Below are 18,878 nucleotides of genomic sequence, written 5' to 3'. Positions count from 1 at the left end.
CCGTGCCCCAACTTGGAGAGTGCATGCCCCAGAGGTTTTTACACTCTGGAGTAATGTACCAGGTATGTCCTTTTATGGTCAAGTTGTAGAGCAATTGTGAAAGGAGAGGTGGGAAGGAGAACCAACATGCCTTAGGCGTGGTGTCATGCAGAACAACTCTGGCAGGGGTGGGGGTGGTGGTGGAATGAGGATCTGGAAACTGATTTCTTTAAAACTATCCATGCTCTCCTTCCTCCTCACCTCCTAGTAGTAACAAGTTCAAGTTAGCTGCTCTAACTCATGCTTGGATTTTATGAGAGTGTAGAAAACTTTCTTTTTCTACTTACCATTGGTTCATCTGTGTTCTTTTGGAACTGGACCAGCCGAACTCTGGTCACGTTCTCCATATCCATGTCTCCGTTTGCGCTTTCTGGAGAATCACCATTTAAATAGGGAGAGGTGGGAGGAGGTGTGACCCTCAATGCTTCATCACTGTAAACTTCATGTGCCACTACATCATGAGTCTGAAGTAAGGCCTGGTATTTTATGAAGGAAGTAAAATATTAATAATAGTATTATTTCGGCAGAAATGTATTATATAAAATTATTCTTTGTCTCTCAAAAGCATCTCTCATTTACAGAAAACTCGAAGCACATTACACCTAGATACAACTATATCCTAATTTCTTTGTGACAAATAATCATGATAGATGGATTTAAAAAAAAAGAATGAACAAATGAATGAGTGAGTGAGTGAATCATTGAATGGATGCGTTCGTTGATTACCTGGTTACAGGTGTTGCCTGACGCTATGAAAAAGGACCCAGCTAACTTGTTCAAATAACGACTGACAGAATGCAGTCTAAAATAACTTAGCAGAAACAATCATGTGTAAATAGAGGTGGCAAATCTGTGCTGGGGCTTTAAAATGGAAACAGATTTAAAAAGAAACAGTGCAATAGCTGGTATATTGAGCGAATATCTTTCATTGATGGTATTAACAATAATTCTTTTATATGACTCAAAGGATGAAGATAATTGATAACAAATGACAGTAAAAGAAAAAAAACACACACAAGTGCACTTGAAAAAAATGTAATTTTCCAAAATATCATATATGATATGGAGTTCAAAATTTAAACCTATTTAATGTTTTTGTTCATTTCAATTTTTTGGAGCATTGCTTAAATGAAAAATAAGTTGACAATTATTATTATGACTTCTTTTTGCAAAGCCTGTTAACAAAGAAAAAGTGATTTCTTTGTGTTGATATCTGTATATGTCATCTTGGTGAAACTGGATAATAAATATCCCTTGTTTCTCTAAAAAAAGATATTCCTCTACTTACTGTACTTTTTGTGCCATTTTAAGTTTTCAGTAAGCATGAATATTTGAATATTTCTACTTCAAAGAGAATTTTACAGCTAAATATAAGTATGTTTGGAGCTTCACACAGATATTTTCTTGTATGCTAATTATACATTCAGTTCTATTTTAGTCTGTGGTCTGTGTGGTAATGAAATATCTAGAGATAATGAAATGTAATTAAAATTGCCTTAAAAGTATAACCCTTAACATCTCAAATTAAGTTATTTAATTAAAAGGCTTATCAAAGTCATGACATGGCTGTTTTAATTTTAAAGGCATGCATACGAGGCAAAAATAAAGAAACAATGCAGTAAAATCATAAAGAAGATGGGGTTGATTTGTCATCACGAGAGCATGTGCTTGGGAGCAGTACATGCATTTGGGTTTCTAATGGAAATGGCAGCTATTTCTAAGATCTCAGAGGACTAGTCTAAACTGGGGTCTGCGTGAGGGGCGCTGAGGGGCACTAAGCAGTGCACAACTTGAGAACAGGGCTCCACAATGGCCGTGGGGATCTTGGCTTCTGGACCACTGCCCTGACTACATCCTGCACTGGTACCCTGGGGCCTGGGTATGGAAGTTGTGCTATGTCGGTACATCTCTCCTTTCCTGGTCTAATTGTGGCCACTTAAGAGACTAAGATTTAGGGCAAAAAGCAAAAATAATAGATAAACTGAAAAACTTCATATGCTAAAATTAGGTTGATTGTATCAACTACAGATGTGTCTTCCATAATTAGTGAATTTTAAAAAACATGCTTTGTATGACTGGAGGATATATAGCCAGGTAAACAGAGAATCAAGCTTTGATCCAGAGAATGCCAGTTACATGGGCTGGAGAAAGTGTTCATGTTGCTTTTTACAAATGATTTCTATTCATCCCTTTAAATTATATAAACAAACACTTGTATTTAATGTATTATTTATAAAGAAGGGTAAGTCCACAATCACAAAATAATACTCAAATTGAACTTTAAAAGAAAAATGCTCAAATTATGTCACCAAATAAAGTCACACTTGACATTAACCACAATTTGCCACTGTAAAAGACTGCTACCACAAAATAAAACTTAACGTAAAGTTCTAATGCGTATGCAAACAGAAAAAAGGGGCTACTTCTAGATTGTTAAAAAAAAGCCATTAAAAAGAATATGCAGGGGCTGGCCCGGTGGCGCAGTGGTTAAGTCTGCACGTTCTGCTTTGGTGGTCCAGGGTTCGGATCCACGCACCGCTTGTCAAGCCACGCTGTGGCAGGCATCCCATATGTGAAAAAAAGTAGAGGAAGATGGGCACAGATGTTAGCTCAGGGCCAGTCTTCCTCAGCAAAAAGAGGAGGATTGGCAGCAGATGTTAGCTCACGGCTAATCTTACCTCGAAAAGAAAAAAAAAAAAGAATATACAAAATTAAGAAAATAGGGAAATCAAAGTTTGGATATTTTTCTTCAACTATGTGACGAGGTATGATTGAGCAATTGTTACTAAGCTGAAACAGCTGTTATTTTTAATTACATAAGAATCATGTAATAGGAAAGAAATACTTTCACTTTTGGTACTGTAGTAAGGATACGGACAACTGACAACTTCAGACTAGAGTGAGAAAAAATCCCCAACTATTTAAAAATGAATAGGAAAAATATAAATTTTACACTTGAAAAGTGGTTCCTCTGGCTTCTTAATCACAAATCATAAAATTTACCACTTAATAATGAAACTTTCATGACAACCTAAGGTGATTCTAATCATCTTGTTTTTTGGGAAAGTAGGATACAAATTTGCGTTTAAAATCTGTTCTAGATCCTATTTCTTAAAGAAAAAAACCCACTACCTTTCTATTATATTAATATCTGTTCTTAATGTTTCATATTTTACAATTATAGTAAGCAAAGGATCTGTTCTTTTTATAAAATCAGTCTTTCTAATGGAATAACTGAAAAAGGAATTAGTGTGGTAATATATATATATATATATTTTTGAGGAAGATTAGCCCTGAGCTAACTACTGCCAGTCTTCCTCTTTTTTGCTGAGGAAGCATGGCCCTGAGCCAACATCCATGCCCATCTTCCTCTACTTTATATGTGGGATGCCTACCACAGCATGGCTTGTCAAGCGGTGCCATGTCCACACCTGGGATCCAAACTGGTGAACCCCGGGCAGCCGAGAAGCGGAACGTGCGCACTTAACCGCTGCGCAACCGTGCCCGCCCCTAGTGTGGTAATATTTTGTATGACCTCCAAAAATAGAGCACAGACTTTAAAAAATCATTTAAATCTTCACTTTTTTTTACTCTTTCTTTAATTACTGTAAATATTTACATCTGTATTTTTAAGTGTCAGGCAATTCATTGTTAAACCTGCATTTTTTTAATGATCAGAAAGCAAAGAAAAAGCCAGATAACTGGACAAATAAATGTGAAATTATAAATATGCTAAAAATAACCACCATACCTTGGTATAATTAAAACATACTATAAGCCTTAAAATATTTCCCTTTAGCTATTAATATTTCTTTAAAAATACCAAGATTTTGAAACCACAATTTTAAAAGGCTTATAAGATAGAAAGCTCCAGCATTTAAAAGTTTATTTAACATAGTATATATAGCTCAGAATTATATTTCCCACATGGGACATTATCCAAACATATGCTTATTTGGGAATGACCAATGAGCTCAAGTTAAGTTTATAGGAAAATGAATCCTCACTGCAAGTCAACCCACTTTTAAGAGCACGGGCTTTGGAGCCACCAAGATCTGGGTTTTGAACTTCAGCCAGGCCACTTTCTAGGTAGGTGACATTAAGCAAGCCTCTTTACTTTCTAGGGTACAGTTTCATCTCTGAACTGTAAAATGGGGTTAGTCATACCACCTCACATCCCAATCTCAGCAAGTCCTGTTGTATCCAACCATCTCCAACGCAGAATCCCAATCTCTCATCTTCCGCCAGCCCCATCCTTCTCCATCCTTCTCATCCCCATCGCGTCTCACAGCAGCCTCCTAATTGGTCTCCCTCTTTCAACTCTTATCTCCCTTATAGTTCATTCTCTATACATCAGCCCCAGCAATTTCTAAAGCACAAATCCGATATTTTCCCACTTGCAATCATTCAGTGTCATCCTGCTGCAATCAGGAGAAATCCAGACTCCTTACCATTGTCTGGAAAACCCTACTTGGTCTGGCCTCTGCCAAGCTCTGCTAGCTCTTCTTGTATTACTCTCTCCCTTGTTCACTATATCCCAGCCACAATGGCCTCACTTCTGTACTCTGACCCTACAAAGCTCCTTCCTGCTTCTGGGCCTCTGCATCTGCTCTTCCCATGTTTGGATGTTCAGAAGGCTGGTTCTTTCATAGAACAAGTCTCATTCCACACTTTAACTCCTCAGGGGGGCTTTCCCCTGACTATCTAAAGTAGCTCCCACTATCATCTCTGCCCTATCATCCTTTCTTTTCTTCATAGTTATTATCACTATATGAAATTATTTTGTTAGTTTACTTGCTCACTGTCTCTAGCTCACCTATCCAGTGCACCCCCCCCCCCCCACTAGAATGGAAAGATGTAGGTCCTTCTGGTTGTGCTATGTGGGACACCACCTCAGCGTGGCCTGCTGAGCGGTGCCATGTCCACGCCCAGGATCCGAACCAGCGAAACTCTGGGCCGCCAAAGCAGAGTGTGTGAACTTAACCACTTGGCCACAGGGCTGGCCCCGGCATTTATAAATTTGATGAATGAATGAAAATGTCTTTTAAGCATCTAGCTAGGTATTCAGAAATTATATGAATTAGTTATTTCTGAAAATGTTTACTAATAGCAGTACACATATTAACTCCTCTCTGACTTCAGAAATGCAAAATAAATCAAGGCTTTGAAGGTAGGTAAGTCGTGAGACATGGGGCTAGCTGAGCTTTAATGATTTTGAAAAAAAACTTAACCTTAAAAAAGGCTCTTAGGTATGTTAATTTCTTTATTAAGCTTACGTCAAATCTGAAAGATCTACTGGTCTCAAATGGTCCTATATCATTCTCTGAATTAAGCTGAGGTTACTTAGAAATTCAGAGACAGACGTGTCCGTCCAAAAAGTACAGGTTTCTATCTATGGAAAACAGTGCACAGAACAGTTAGCTGAGGCGAGGCTAAGCTATCTGCAAACGGGCAAGTTCCTAATCTAGTCAATGTTTTACTGCGAACTTACTATGTACCCCACACATGGAGTAACTAACAATATTCATTAGCTAACATCTCTCAGGCATCAAGCATACGTCAGGCATCGTGCTAAGCATGGTAGATGTATCATCTACTTCATTCCTGTTCCACCTCCAGGCAGTTGGCTTAGAGGGTCAGAGTTCACAGAGCTAGGGTGGCAAGGCTGGAGTTCAGTCCCAGGTCTCTCTGAATTCACAGCTTTAACCACTTTTACACTATGTAAGACATGATGTCTAAAGGGGAATTAATTATAATCTGGGGGAAACGTGGCCTACACATATGAAACAATCAGGGAACCAGATAATAGTAAGGGTAATTAACTCCTGATATTTGTGATTTTTCAAAGTTGAGGATACTACTAAGGCACACAATTTCTTCATTTTCCTGGTCTGTGAAACAGAGATAACAACAACGATTACACGAGATCATAAGTTCAATGAGAACAACAGAACTGAGCTGAGATGTGCCCATTCACTAGTGAAGAGATCTGCTCTAGCAGGCAGTGCATTAGAATGTTACATGGGTGAATACAAACAAGTGCAGAAAAAATTAAAGAGGCCAATGTGGATTTTACAGCTGTTAGAGAGATTCTGACAGCAGAGGTGGGATTTGAGCGAGTCCTGTGTTTACACACCTAAGTCGTAAAAATGCACTCACCCACAGGCACAGAACCTGGTTGCCTGTAACTCAGTGGAGAGTGTTGTTATCATATGGAATCAAGTCAAATATTCTCAAGGATTATATCTGAGTTCAGCATTTAATGCTTGGGTGGGACATTTAGGGTGAATAAAGTAATCTCTTCTTCCTGGGTGGTCACTTTGAGGAAAAAATTCTATTTCAACGACTGGGTTAAAGTTTTAAAAACATTGTATTATCAAGTACCATGTGTGCTAAAACTGACGGTAGCTGATATGATATCTATTATACTATCCCTATATACTGTATATACCTATATACATACCTATTATGCTCTTACCGTTATTTTAAAACTATCACCTCAATAGTAGTAATAAGAACGTGGCTTTTAAGTCAGATTTTCTCCCAAAGGGCAGTCACCTGGATTTTCTGCTCTTCACATATACTGATTTGGCTAATGTTTTAAAAATGTTATATTCAACATGAATTTCCATCTGTAATTGTGCTTTTGCAGTTAAGTAGACAACTATGGACCTTCTCCTACAGAAAGGCATCTCATCTATTTTGAGTTCTGTTTAACCATTTAGCTTAACACAAAGTGGCTAAATACGGGTGCTATCACCATTTTCCATACAGTAGAAACGAAGAAAGTTTGAGCTCTGCATTGTCAAGAGCTAGAATTCTTCCAGTATACCACCTAGATACAGAGAGTTCTTTATTAGTGAAAACTGTCTCCACTTTGAGCTCTCTGTGGTTTAAGTAACATAAACAGTTCCAGTGACTTAAGGACCGTCCTATGAGGAAGCAAACCCCTTGTCTGATGACTACACAGTCCTGGAATCTCCACCTCACAAACAGCATCCTTACAACTGCGACATAGAGTAAACAGAAGAATCTTCATGTATTTGGTGTCACCTGGTATTATAATCTTAACAGTCTGATATTATACGGATAAAAACACATTTGACGAAGATGGCTGCTTGGTGAGGACTATTAAAAACTGCTGTGGAAAGTCAGGTCTCAGTTCTGTGGAAGTTTAACTGTTACTCACCATGAAATGAGGTTGTGTTAAAATACGCTTTAGTTCCTTTGCATCATTGTTCTCAGGGTAACATGAAATTTCTTCCAATACCTTAAAAAAAAAAGCAAGATACATAATAGTGCAAACAGGATGCAAGATTTTGAAAATACAGGATTCTTTTAAATAAAAAATTAGGAATAAATTTTTATGGCAGGTAAAACAATTATTTCAGAAAAAATTCATCATTTTATTGAAAGGTTATTAATATATAGAAGAACTACACTGATGGTAATAAAAATAAAACAAATTGCTATAATAGTCTCTGCCTACATTAGTCAACTGTAACCCAAAAGGTTATTGAAAAATACAAAACAAAATGATAAGTCCACATTTATCACAGGTGTAAGAAACTTAATTAACTTGATGGAGAAATATTCCTCAAATTTTTTTCCAAACTCACCATCAAAATGAATCTGTAATAAAAGTTAATAAAGCTTTCTTTTATATTAACAAAACTGTCAATTCCTTTTAGAAAGATTAAAATGGCATAGGCTCAAATAAAAACAATTTAAAGAAGAAAAACACTTAGGTAATTTTCCTCGCAGGCTGGCCGAATCAATGTTATTTTCCACATTCATCTCCTCACACAGAGAGAACTATGCCTCTGCCAATGGTTCCTAAGGTTAATTGCCAGGGAATCAGAGAATAATTAAAAAAAACAAAAACCAAAAACCAAAAACCTTTTCTCTTTCCACTCAATTTTCTTCACTAATTAGTTGTTAACATTTTCTCAGTACAGGTAGAAATGGTTGTTTTCAAACGAAATTGTTCTTCGAGTTATTCCTTACCACCAGGATGGATTTTCTCCAATTAAAATCTGATTATGTGACCCGAGCCCAGGGGAAAGCCTCTTCTTTTCCGGAGCAAGCATACCGATCCGGTCCTGCGCAGATGGCTGGACTCACAGAGGGGTTCTACACATTGCACTCCCTTCCGAAAGTTGAGCCAGTCAAAGATTGCTTCAGCAGGACTGGATGGCAGGGGCACACAAGTCACCTGCCGAGTAGGAATCTCTCGCCTCACCTTAGCGAATCTTAATACTGGTGCAGGAAGGGACACTATGAGGTCCCTTAGCCTAAGGTTTAGATTTCAGTGGCATACTTCTGTGCTACTCAACCACCTCCTCAGGGAAGAATGAACAAACAAACAACAATGGGGGGGGGCGGTGTTCTTTCTTATCTAAATGCATCCTTAAGGAGTGCTGGTTACGCTGTTAATTCCTACTGTTTAATGATGAAAAGCCAATTCTCCTTGGTGTATTTTATGCTTTGAGTTTCTCTACCAGTGAAATGAAAGGATGAAGCTAAATACTCTTTCTGGTCCCTTGCTACTCTCACAGTCTATGATTTTAAACATGGAGATGTAGTCTCCTAAATCAGAGAGAATCTCTCCTAGCTGGTGCCCTGACCATATGGGGCCCAGCAGCCCCCCGGCCTCAGTCTTGCTTCTCAGTGAATATACGACATTTTCCGGTATAGGTCTTGCGTCTTTCATATTCTTTCACTTAGTAATCTCACTTTCTAAGAAATCATTTTTTTAAAGGGAAATGTTTATTTGCATAAGATATTTATAACATCAAAAAGTGAAAGGAAAAACCACGTGTCTAACAATGGAAGAACTGCTAATTCATTATAATTTAGTAATAGCAAAGAAAAATTACGCCATCGTTAGAATTTAGATTTATGAAGACCAAGTAGAAACATGGAAAAATGCTTATTATATGATGTCAGGTTAAAAAAAAGGATACATTTTGATTGCAACTATATTTAAATTTATATACAAATGGATAGTGATTGGAAAAGGATATGCAAAAATGAAAAGTAGTGTGCTAGGGTGATGGGATTACGGATGAATTTTTATTTTTCCAAACTTTCTGCAATGTCATGTTTCTATAATAAGAAAGTTAAAAATAAGTTTATGATGGATACAGGATGTACACTAACTGACAATTTATAAAAATGACTTCTCTCTGAACTCAGTATATTTAATTGCTATAGATATTTAATTAACTTTCAAACATTACTACCTTAAAAAAGCAACTCAAATTTTCAGAGTGCATATTTCCACCAAGTACAGTAAAATACCTTTTTCCTTCTTTCTTTTTTTTTTTTTTTTAAAAAAAAGAGAAGTAAAATTGATATGTTGATGTGTTCAAGTTTACATAGCAGAACCAGAACTAGAATCTAGGCAACGTTGCTGCTGAGATTTTTTTTCTTTTCTGTATGTAAATGCTCAGTGATAAAGTTAGAAATGCTAAATCTGAGCATAATGGTCCAACTGTGACTCGAAGGAAACTGTCTCTTACCATGCAGCAGAAATGTTTTCAATAAAGGCAGCAAATCTAACACCCAAGTACATTTACAAAACATGTCACTTACCTCTTTGGCTCTCTGTACTGCATCACTTGGAGGGTTCCTGATCTGCGGTGAGGACTTTGTATTAATTTTGTCATACAGCTAAAGGCAAAGAAGAAAATCCAATCAACATTCATCATTCTTTGCTAAAATTCAGAGCTTCATATTTATTATTTTACTAAACAATATTTTCCTCTTAAAAAAGCAGACTGGTGATTTCAGTGGGATCTTCTTGTTAATAATCTCCTATTCATTCAATGAAATTTGTCGGAGAATGAGTCTTATGCATATCTTTTAAAAATATCATCTGTAAATAGTTGGTCCAAAATTCCGTCAATGTGGTAATGTCCTTGTCACTTTAAACTCATCAATATTTCAGAAATCACATTATTTTTTTCCTCTGATAGAAGCAACATTAAAAAAGATGAATACAGAGTAAAATGAAAGAATGCTTTCTGGCCAAGACACGACTGAAAAAATTTTCACAGAAATCTAAGTCTTGGGAAAGGGCAAACCCAGCTCCTTCTAGGAAGGAAGGTTCTCACGGAAGGTTTGTGCTTGTTTCACTAGCGCCGTTCATTAACAGCATCAGTGCTGGCATCCTTCAGCAGGAAATCAAGGACATGAACTTTTTTCCTTTTTAGTCTGCAAATTCACAGAGTATGAGAAGACTATTTAAAAAACCCCATACACCTAAAAGATCCAAAATTTAACTTTCTGAAGAAAAGGAATTTAATTCTTTAGAGAAAAATCTCTGTAGTATAGAAATGCAATTAAAGCATTAATTTCTACCTCAGATGCAATATCTCAGTCAATAGTCTGCTTTGAAAAGTGAAAAGTTGAAAATGATCTCGGTGAGTCTGCCACTTCTATTTCCTAAGTTCTCTAAAATAGGTGGGGATTTTTGAGGTTGGTTTTGGTTTTGTTCTTTTTTTCCTCCCCTACTATGCACAGCAATGCTATGTGAGAGGTCAAATACTGACTGTAAACATTCTTCAGATTACAGGTAGGTTTCTTTATACTGATGCAAGATACAGCTTTATGATTTGTAAATATTTGGGCCACATCATACATAAAAATGCCTAATGATAAATCAATAAATTTTAAAAACGGCCTAATTCAAGCAATATGAAGATAGAGCAGTGACCATTTTTAAATGATGACGTTAAGAAAGCACTACTAAATCAGAGGTTAAATAGTATAAAGCCGGCTAGTAAAATATTGCTCTATTTAAAATATTTATTAACATTTAGGGGACTAGTGATATGTGGTTGGTTCACAAAAGTTTGCCCCAATCCCTACAGAATACATGTGGGCAGTCTTCATCCTCTCAATGATTTCTATCTCTAAAGATTGTAAATTTGCAGATTTGGAACTAGGGAATATATTTTCCCATACAAATAATGTTTACACAGTGTTAGGTTCCCAGACTAGTCTATAAACTAAATATTGTACATATGCAATAGAAATAGAACAAAAAACCCCAACATCCTAAAAGTAAGGAACTGTAAGTTAAAAACAACCATTTAAACTACATGAACACTTAAAAAATAGACATAGCCATCACCTGACATGTCATAATATTCATAATCACACAAAATAAAAAACCTACATGATTAATCAAAAGATTTTTAAAACTCTTGAATGCTGCTGTTTGGGAAAAAAAGCAAATTTAATTTGAGGCTTTACATGTTGATGGCACTATCACTTTGCTGAATTTCACCACAAAAACGTTTTGCCTTTTTCTTGACCAAGAGCTATTACTAAGACTACTCTCAAATTTTTCAACTATGATTAGGATTAGTTTCTATTTACACATTTAATAAATGCACATTAGCTTTTATTCACAAAGCAACAAAAATTCCATAGTTCCCAGAATTGCTCTCACTGTATCAGTGGAGACTTTTTATTTTTGGTGTGGTCTTACTATGCCAAAATGGGTCCCTAGGTCTTATGTCAGTGTGGTTTCTTGAGGACTTGTAGCAGAATCAGCTGGGGTGGTTATTAAACATCCAGAATCCTGGGCCCCACTCTAGACCTACTGAATCAGAGTTTGAAAAGGGGATCCAGAGATCTGTGCATTAATAAACTCCTTAGGTATTTGTAAATCTTATGCCCAGTGTTAACTTTTTTTTTTTAAAGATTTTATTTTTTTCCTTTTTTTCCCCAAAGCCCCCCAGTACATAGTTGTATATTCTTTGTTGTGGGTCCTTCTAGTTGTGGCATGTGGGACGCTGTCTCAGCGTGGTTTGATGAGCAGTGCCATGTTCACGCCCAGGATTTGAACCAACGAAACCCTGGGCTGCCTGCAGCGGAGCGCGCGAACTTAACCACTCGGCCACGGGGCCAGCCCCTGGTGTTAACTTTTGAGAGTAACACTAGTAGTACTAATAACAACAACGATAATTGCTGTTTTTATTGAGCGCTTATTAAATGCTACTTACCAAAGTTCTTAATATATACTCCCTCATTTAACTTCAGACAACCCTATAAGGTTGATACCCCTACTTCTCCCACTTTACAAATCAGGAAACTGAGGCATAGAGTAGTAAAGTGAGAACTACCATTCTAGCCTTACAACTTCACAGGCTGCAGACACCTGGAGTTTCAATATTTTCAAGGCCCTGCTCCAAGGAAAGTGCTCAGATCAAACTTTCCTCTGCTTCTTTGGGCTGGCCTGATCCAATTCATCCCACATTCAACCAAAGTTCAGCTGAACTAGTGGTAGGATGCTAAATATCAAAGGCAGATACAGTAGGACGGAATTAAAAGAAGGGGCCTTCTGCCTGAGGTGGGGGCACTGGGTGCTGCCCTTCCAGCTGCTAGAAGAGCATGGGAGTGGAGCTCTCAAGGCAGGCATGGGATGGAGTGGATGGTGTCCATGTGGCTAAGAATAGATGGTGGCTCTCAACAGCCTGCTCATTAACCAAAAGGGCAAGTGAGAATCAAGGCAGGAAGGGGCTCACTTTTTCACTATCAGTGGGAAGAAATGACCTCTTGTTGACCCACCGACCCACCCATCCACCCATCCATCGTTTCCTGAGGTACTAGGCAGTGGGGTTCAATTTACTGCGGTTACGAAAATGAAAAAGATGACTGTTCTTGACCTCAAAGAACTCATAAATTCCAACGACATGAACAACCAAAGGTCCAGAAACATATGATGGCTTGATCCCTTCAAGGACCAGAGAGTAGTTTGGTTCCCGGCAATATCAACTGGAACGGATCTCAGTGAACAGCCACAAGTTGGGGACTATCTGGATGTGTATGCATAACATGCCAACCTTCATTTTCCCCCTCAGTTTCTGACTGTATTTTTGCCTTAGATACTCAATATTTCAGGGATACCCATAACAAAATACAAACTGTTTGAGAAATGTGGCAAAGCAGGTAAATAGAAAGTCATCAATGGAGAAAAGTTTGAGGGTTAAAGTGTTTTAAAACAGTAGTCAGAAATATGCAGCTTTTCAACTTCTTATTCTTATGGGTCATCTTCATATTGTATGCTCCCTACGAGATGAAATTCCAGACTCAAAGTTCAAATGCAGGTGGAGTTGTGTCAAGGTCTGGGGGTAAGTGAGAAGTGGTTGGGTTTTGAGAACAAAGGAAAACTGCAGCTTCTCTTTACCACCCTTTACTCGTCCCGGAGTCCATCATGTATAAAGAATATACAGAATAATGTGATTTGGGACTTTGCCTGTTGTCTTGGACTTTCAGCTGAAGCCCAGAACTAAGGCCAACAGGAAGTAAGTGGTACCAAGTCCACTAGGAAGCTGCGAGACCATCCCTCCAGGGTTTGCTGAAAGGAAGCCAAAATGGTCCCTCCATATTCACCCTAGCACCCTATTTTTCCTATAGAGGCAGAAGCCTGGAATCTGTAGGAGTTACAGGATGAGGAGAGAAGTATTTGATTTTTTCCCTTCCTTCTTCTTGGGGAGGAAAGGTGAGGGAGTTGCTCCCTCTCTCATGCAAAGTGAAGGATGGTGGATGCTCCAAAAGAACCATGCATAGAAACTGGAGGTGCCAGCAAGGAGAGCTCACTATCTCATTCTCTGGAGGGATGTCTGCTGAGTTGCAGCAACTTATGAGGTCTATCTTGGTGCACTAGGAAGAGACCTGTGTGAGAGAGTACTTGGGGCAGCCTGACACGTAGTGTTTGGGGTCCTAAGTGAAAAGACATTGATGTCTGCCACTTTCCCGTCTGGGGGCCACCTGGGCAGCCTTTGACGGTAGGGTGACGCCAGCAGTAGGGCAGCCCACACTTGTAGTGTTATGTTGGGGCTAGAATGTGTGTGTTTCCCATGAGTCAAGGAGCTGCCTCAGAATGTAACTGGCTGGAGCCATCTTACTGGAACCCTGCCCAAGAGGGCTGTCTGCACAGAGCAAGGGGACCCAGAAGTAAGTAGCTGTGGGGTGACACCTGGGGGCAGGAGCTGAGAGGGTGTTGCTGAGGCCAGCTGCAGAGTACACTGATGATGCAGAAGCAACCAGGACAGAGCAGACATCTAGATGCCTGCCACGTCAAGGGCATCAATAGCCAAGAGAGCACTAGCTGCCCGACGGACATGATTCTAGAACATACTGTTTAAGTGCTTCTTTCTCTTTTCCATGCCCAGACTCGAGTTCTTTGCCATTCAGTAACAACACCTAGCATGGGGCTGAGTACACAGTAGATGTTTAATACATGTTTCTTCAAAAAACAAATGAGCACTTGAGCTGGTGCACAGTTACTGTAAACAGATATTTCTTAAAAATTCAGAGTAACGTAAACAGAGCGGGAATACCTATTTCTTAGCTTGTTTCTTTAGGAACCAGATATCATTTGTCTTCAGTCCTGCTTGCATAGCTAAAAACTTTCCTTCAAAATTAACAAATATATTTTGACCACATTTAGTTTGTTTCTTTTTTTTGGTATGTTTCAAGTCTGACTTACTTCATAAAATTTTCAAAGTAGACTAGAACCTAGATATCAACATGATTCAACGCCTCCATTTTAAGAAGGAGAAAGCTGAGGTCCAGTGAGGTGAAGTGACGCACTCGGGGTCCTGCAGCCAGAGCAGCAGGGACTAGACCGTGGCCTCCGGAGGCGCTGTTCTTTCATTTCCTCAGCTTGTATTAGAATTCAGCAATGCAGGAAACCTTGTGCCAGGGAGACACTTTCAGCAAATATTTGGGGAAAGAACTGCAGAAAATGCCATTTATAGGCTGTAGGAAAAAAACATACTAAATATGACTTAAAAGATATTAGCCAATCAACTACAAGCCTTGCCCTGTTATCAAGAACCTTAGAATCCTAATCCTTTCCTGGCCAGATGGTAAACATTTCAGGCTTTGTGGGCCATACGGACTTTGTCACAACCACTCAGTCCTGCTGTGGATGCGAAGGCAGTCATTAACAACCCATAAGTAAATGGGCATGGCTGTGTTCCAATAAAACTTTATTTACAAAAACAGGTGGCTAGCTGGATTTGGCTTGAGAGCCATAGTTTGCCCACCTCTGCTCTAGAAGCTTAAATTCGAGGAGGACTGAAATGACAAAATCTATTTCCTTTTGCTATTTGCTTTCCTAAACTTTGAAGGTGTCAAGTGTATTTGTAAAGCTGCAGTGTAGAGGGTGAGGCAGAGGGAGAGAAGAAAGTTAATAAATTATCCCTAGAGAGAGAACAAGAATGAATCTATTACTGCTTGTTTTCTCTTTCTGATGAAATTATAGTTACCCAACTTCAGCACTTTTTATCAAAAAAAAACCCCAACACAACAAGGCGAAAGGAGGAAACATGAACAGCCGCAAGGGGAACAGACTGTTTCACACCATCTCACTCACAGACAGCCCTGCTCTCTGCCAGTCTCTGGCAGTGGGTCAGATATGACCACACACACAACTACATGGACATGCCTCATCTTTCTGTCTCGAGGTTCCATTAGGAGGCTGCATTCTATATTTGAGATGGGTTGTTTTAAACAAAGCAGAATTGTTTTAAACAAAGCAGAACAAAGGTGGTGGTAATATTAAATTCAACTCTCCTGAGATTGTACTTCCAAACATAAAGATAACAAAATCAGTTAATATGTCACTTTTTATTTACATTTAAAACACTAAATCAAGTTTCATTTTTTTACCGTACTCCATTATATCTCACTCTTATTTCTAGTCCTCAAACAGAAGCCTTCATTTTGCTCATAATTTATACATAGCAATTAGCAAGATCAACATTTAAAATGGAATGGTTGGCAGAGAATCTATAAAATTACTATCACTGGGTTATGTGTCCCACTAACTTTTCAGCACAGAGAAAAATCAAATCTAAGGACCAGAGCGTATATTAGTTGAGAAAGATTATAACTTTTTTTTTTTGGTGAGGAAGATTGTCCCTGAGTTAACAGCTGTGCCAATCTTCCTCTATTTTTTGTATGTGGGATGCTGCCACAGCATGGCTTGATGAGCGGTGTGTAGGTCTGTGTCTGGGATCCGATGTGGTGAACCCCAGGACGCTGAAGTGGAGCGTGCGAACTTAACTGCTATGCCACCAGGCTGGCCCCAGATTACAACTTTTGAAACTAGACCGCAGACCTAGGCCAAACAATGAATGGGTTTGTAGAGTTGCAAGGAACATTTAAGTTCATCAGCAACCACCATCTTACCACTTACGTCAGAGATACTGAAGAGGCTCCCTGCCAGAAAAGAAGTCAAGTTTTCAAGAGTCAAATGTTTAGCTGCAAAGTATGCAATGAAATGTGTCTGCGATCTTAGTAAAACAGATAATAACAGTGTTCACAAGTTTACACTGTACAGTAATACTGGGAATTGAAATGACTTTCTCTGGAAACACAGACTATCCTATTAAGAACTTTCGTGACAGTTTCTATGAATTGTCTGTGAAGAAGCTGGGCAATTAAGAACAAAGTTCCAGTGTCATATCTTTTCAGTGAACTTAGCAGATCAGACATCAATATCCAACAGTACTTTTAAAAATACACTTGAAATCTGGCAAAATGTTAGGGAAAAGTGATTTAATACTAAAACATAAGGAACTGATATTCAACTGCTGTACTATACTGGAGCCGATTTTTTAAAGTTAGAGATTGGAGAAAATCTGAGATCTAAAAATCTATTTTTCTTGCTCAAGTTTATATATGAACTTACTGTCTTTAGGTTAAAAATATGAAAATGCCTTTTCAAAGCTCTTCGGCATCATTAAAAACGACATAGTCCAAACTTGGAGAAGAGTAGTATATATTATGATTTATGAAAAGAAATTAAAATCACTGAGGGCACTTTTTATTTATGAGCAAAAAAAATGCCTATTCTATCAGCACTAAAAATTGTTTTTCCTGAAAATTTAAAGTTTCTAAAAGTCAATTTAATTTTTTTAAAATAGTTGAAGAGAGCACTCAAAGATTAGTCATGCAGAGGATGTTCTATCTGTACAGAGATAATGCACTCCATTCATTTGAAAAGAGTACTTTCATTTTATTTGCACATTATCCTTGCTATGTGCTAACTTTCCCTCTAAAAGTTCAGAAAACATGTAAATAGCTAAACTTTTATAAAACCTTAACTTAACTGGTTTCTCCCGTAAAAAATAGTCTGTCAAATCTACAAATTTAGTGACTGTAATGAAGTAGCAGGAGTCCCATCCTGGAATTTAGATTTTCCCTGGAGAAAGGTTCAGGGCTGCTACCAATACTATGGCCCAGTTTATACTGGGCACCTTGAGTAAGAAATGGATATCTGATGGACCTTATATCGTATTTAGTGGCCAAGAAGAATGTTCTTGGAAGTCCTTGAGTTAGATGTTCCAGAAAAGCTTTAGCCTAATGTATAGCAGTGAGATGATAGCTTAAATCAGGTTTTAGAAAATCATGGTGGGGCATATGTCCTTACTTGGAGTCTTAAGAAGGGGTTCAGCTGGCCTAGTAATATGCAATTCTAACTAAATCCATTATGAAAGTTTTCTTCTGACAGCACATATGAAATTGAAAAATCAGTACATCTGGGCCAATTCAAGATTTCCTGAAAGGGTTGCAAAATACTTTGGATCTTGACAGTGAAAAGCACACCTGAGGAGGCCCTGTTTGGTTTAGGTTTTAATTGTCTGTGTAGAGAGCTGCTTTTGTTTCAATCCCATTAGAACATTGCACTTACAGGGATTTATTTTTGAATCCAAGAAATTGAGACTTGGTTGACCTCCTAGTTCAATCTATAAAGACTGCGCCTTTGGTGGCCTAACAATATAGGCCACTGTGGTGGATTTCTGGTCAGTTGACAGCTCTTTCTGAGAAACTCAAACACTGGCCTCAGATGACCTAATTTGACTGTTCTCTAGGCCTTTTTCAGTTGGCAAATAACTCTAAAATTAAGCCCTGTAAGAAAGAAATTGTAGCACCTATTCTTGAGCAAGCAAAAGAAAGCACGAGGAAGAACAACCAGTTAGATGATATAAGTAGGCTTTGCATTGCTTTTATTCAAATCTTCTGAAATGGGGTACTTTTTAATACTAGATCCAAGAGTTTGCCCAATTGTGAGAAATTTCACTATGATGTGAGTTTCCTTTCCAAAAAAAAAAAACCACTAAAAACATTTTTAAAAAGTGTTAAAACCTCATTTCCTAATGTATGCTTCTGAAGCATCTACAATAATACTTAAATGATATTTACACTAAATGAATATCCTATTATTAATTTGCTGCTTTAAAAGAAAACATTTACCTTAGGTGTATCACATAATATTTTATTACTGATGCAATACAATAATTTTTGACTTATGATATGGCTTTTATTTGGCATAGGTAAACACCAAGCATTTGTACAAGTAGCTGTGGCAAACGAATTTCTGTTGTGGAAAGTTAAAAGAGAACAAAACAAAGGCAGTCTGGCACAAGTGGTTTTATGAGCTAATGCTTGAAGGGCCACAAAGAAAGCAGCTATGTTCTTGGATTGTGAATTCTATAAGCCAACCTCATGGAACATTCTTCAACTGAGCATATCATTCTTTTCTAGGGGGAAACCCCTCCCCTTTCCTTGAGAACAGCATGCAGAAGAATCAGTGCTTTGCACTTTGAAGGCTTTTTGAACATTCCTTTGCCTTCTGGTAAGTTGACTATGGTGCCATAAAAAGAGAATGGCACTCAGTGGGAAACACAGATACCGGGGACAAACTGATTCATTATTCCTGGTATTTTAGAGTAAATTCCAATCCTTGTTTAAAGAAGTAATTCATACGAACAAATAAGGGAACTAGAGGGACTCCTGTAGTTAGTAATACT

The 18,878-nt window shown here is 38.1% G+C and overlaps 1 protein-coding gene across 18 annotated transcripts in view; it reads right to left on the bottom strand.

Moving 5' to 3' along the window:
• Positions 1–18,878, bottom strand: part of CASK (calcium/calmodulin dependent serine protein kinase) — a 362,261-nt gene that overhangs the window by 52,668 nt on the left and 290,715 nt on the right. For all 18 annotated transcript variants that reach the window (XM_070502071.1, XM_070502072.1, XM_070502077.1 and 15 more), the window contains 3 exons: positions 9,637–9,714; positions 7,229–7,309; positions 327–515 (listed from right to left, as the gene is read on the bottom strand). In XM_070502071.1, coding sequence (XP_070358172.1) covers positions 327–515; positions 7,229–7,309; positions 9,637–9,714 — 348 coding nt within the window. The remainder of the gene's footprint in view (positions 1–326; positions 516–7,228; positions 7,310–9,636; positions 9,715–18,878) is intronic.

This window comes from Equus asinus, chromosome X (genome assembly GCF_041296235.1).
Source record: "Equus asinus isolate D_3611 breed Donkey chromosome X, EquAss-T2T_v2, whole genome shotgun sequence".
Classification (NCBI taxonomy): domain Eukaryota; kingdom Metazoa; phylum Chordata; class Mammalia; order Perissodactyla; family Equidae; genus Equus; species Equus asinus.
The sequence above is the reverse complement of the archived record's forward strand: the minus strand, read 5'-3'. Positions and strand labels throughout refer to the sequence as shown.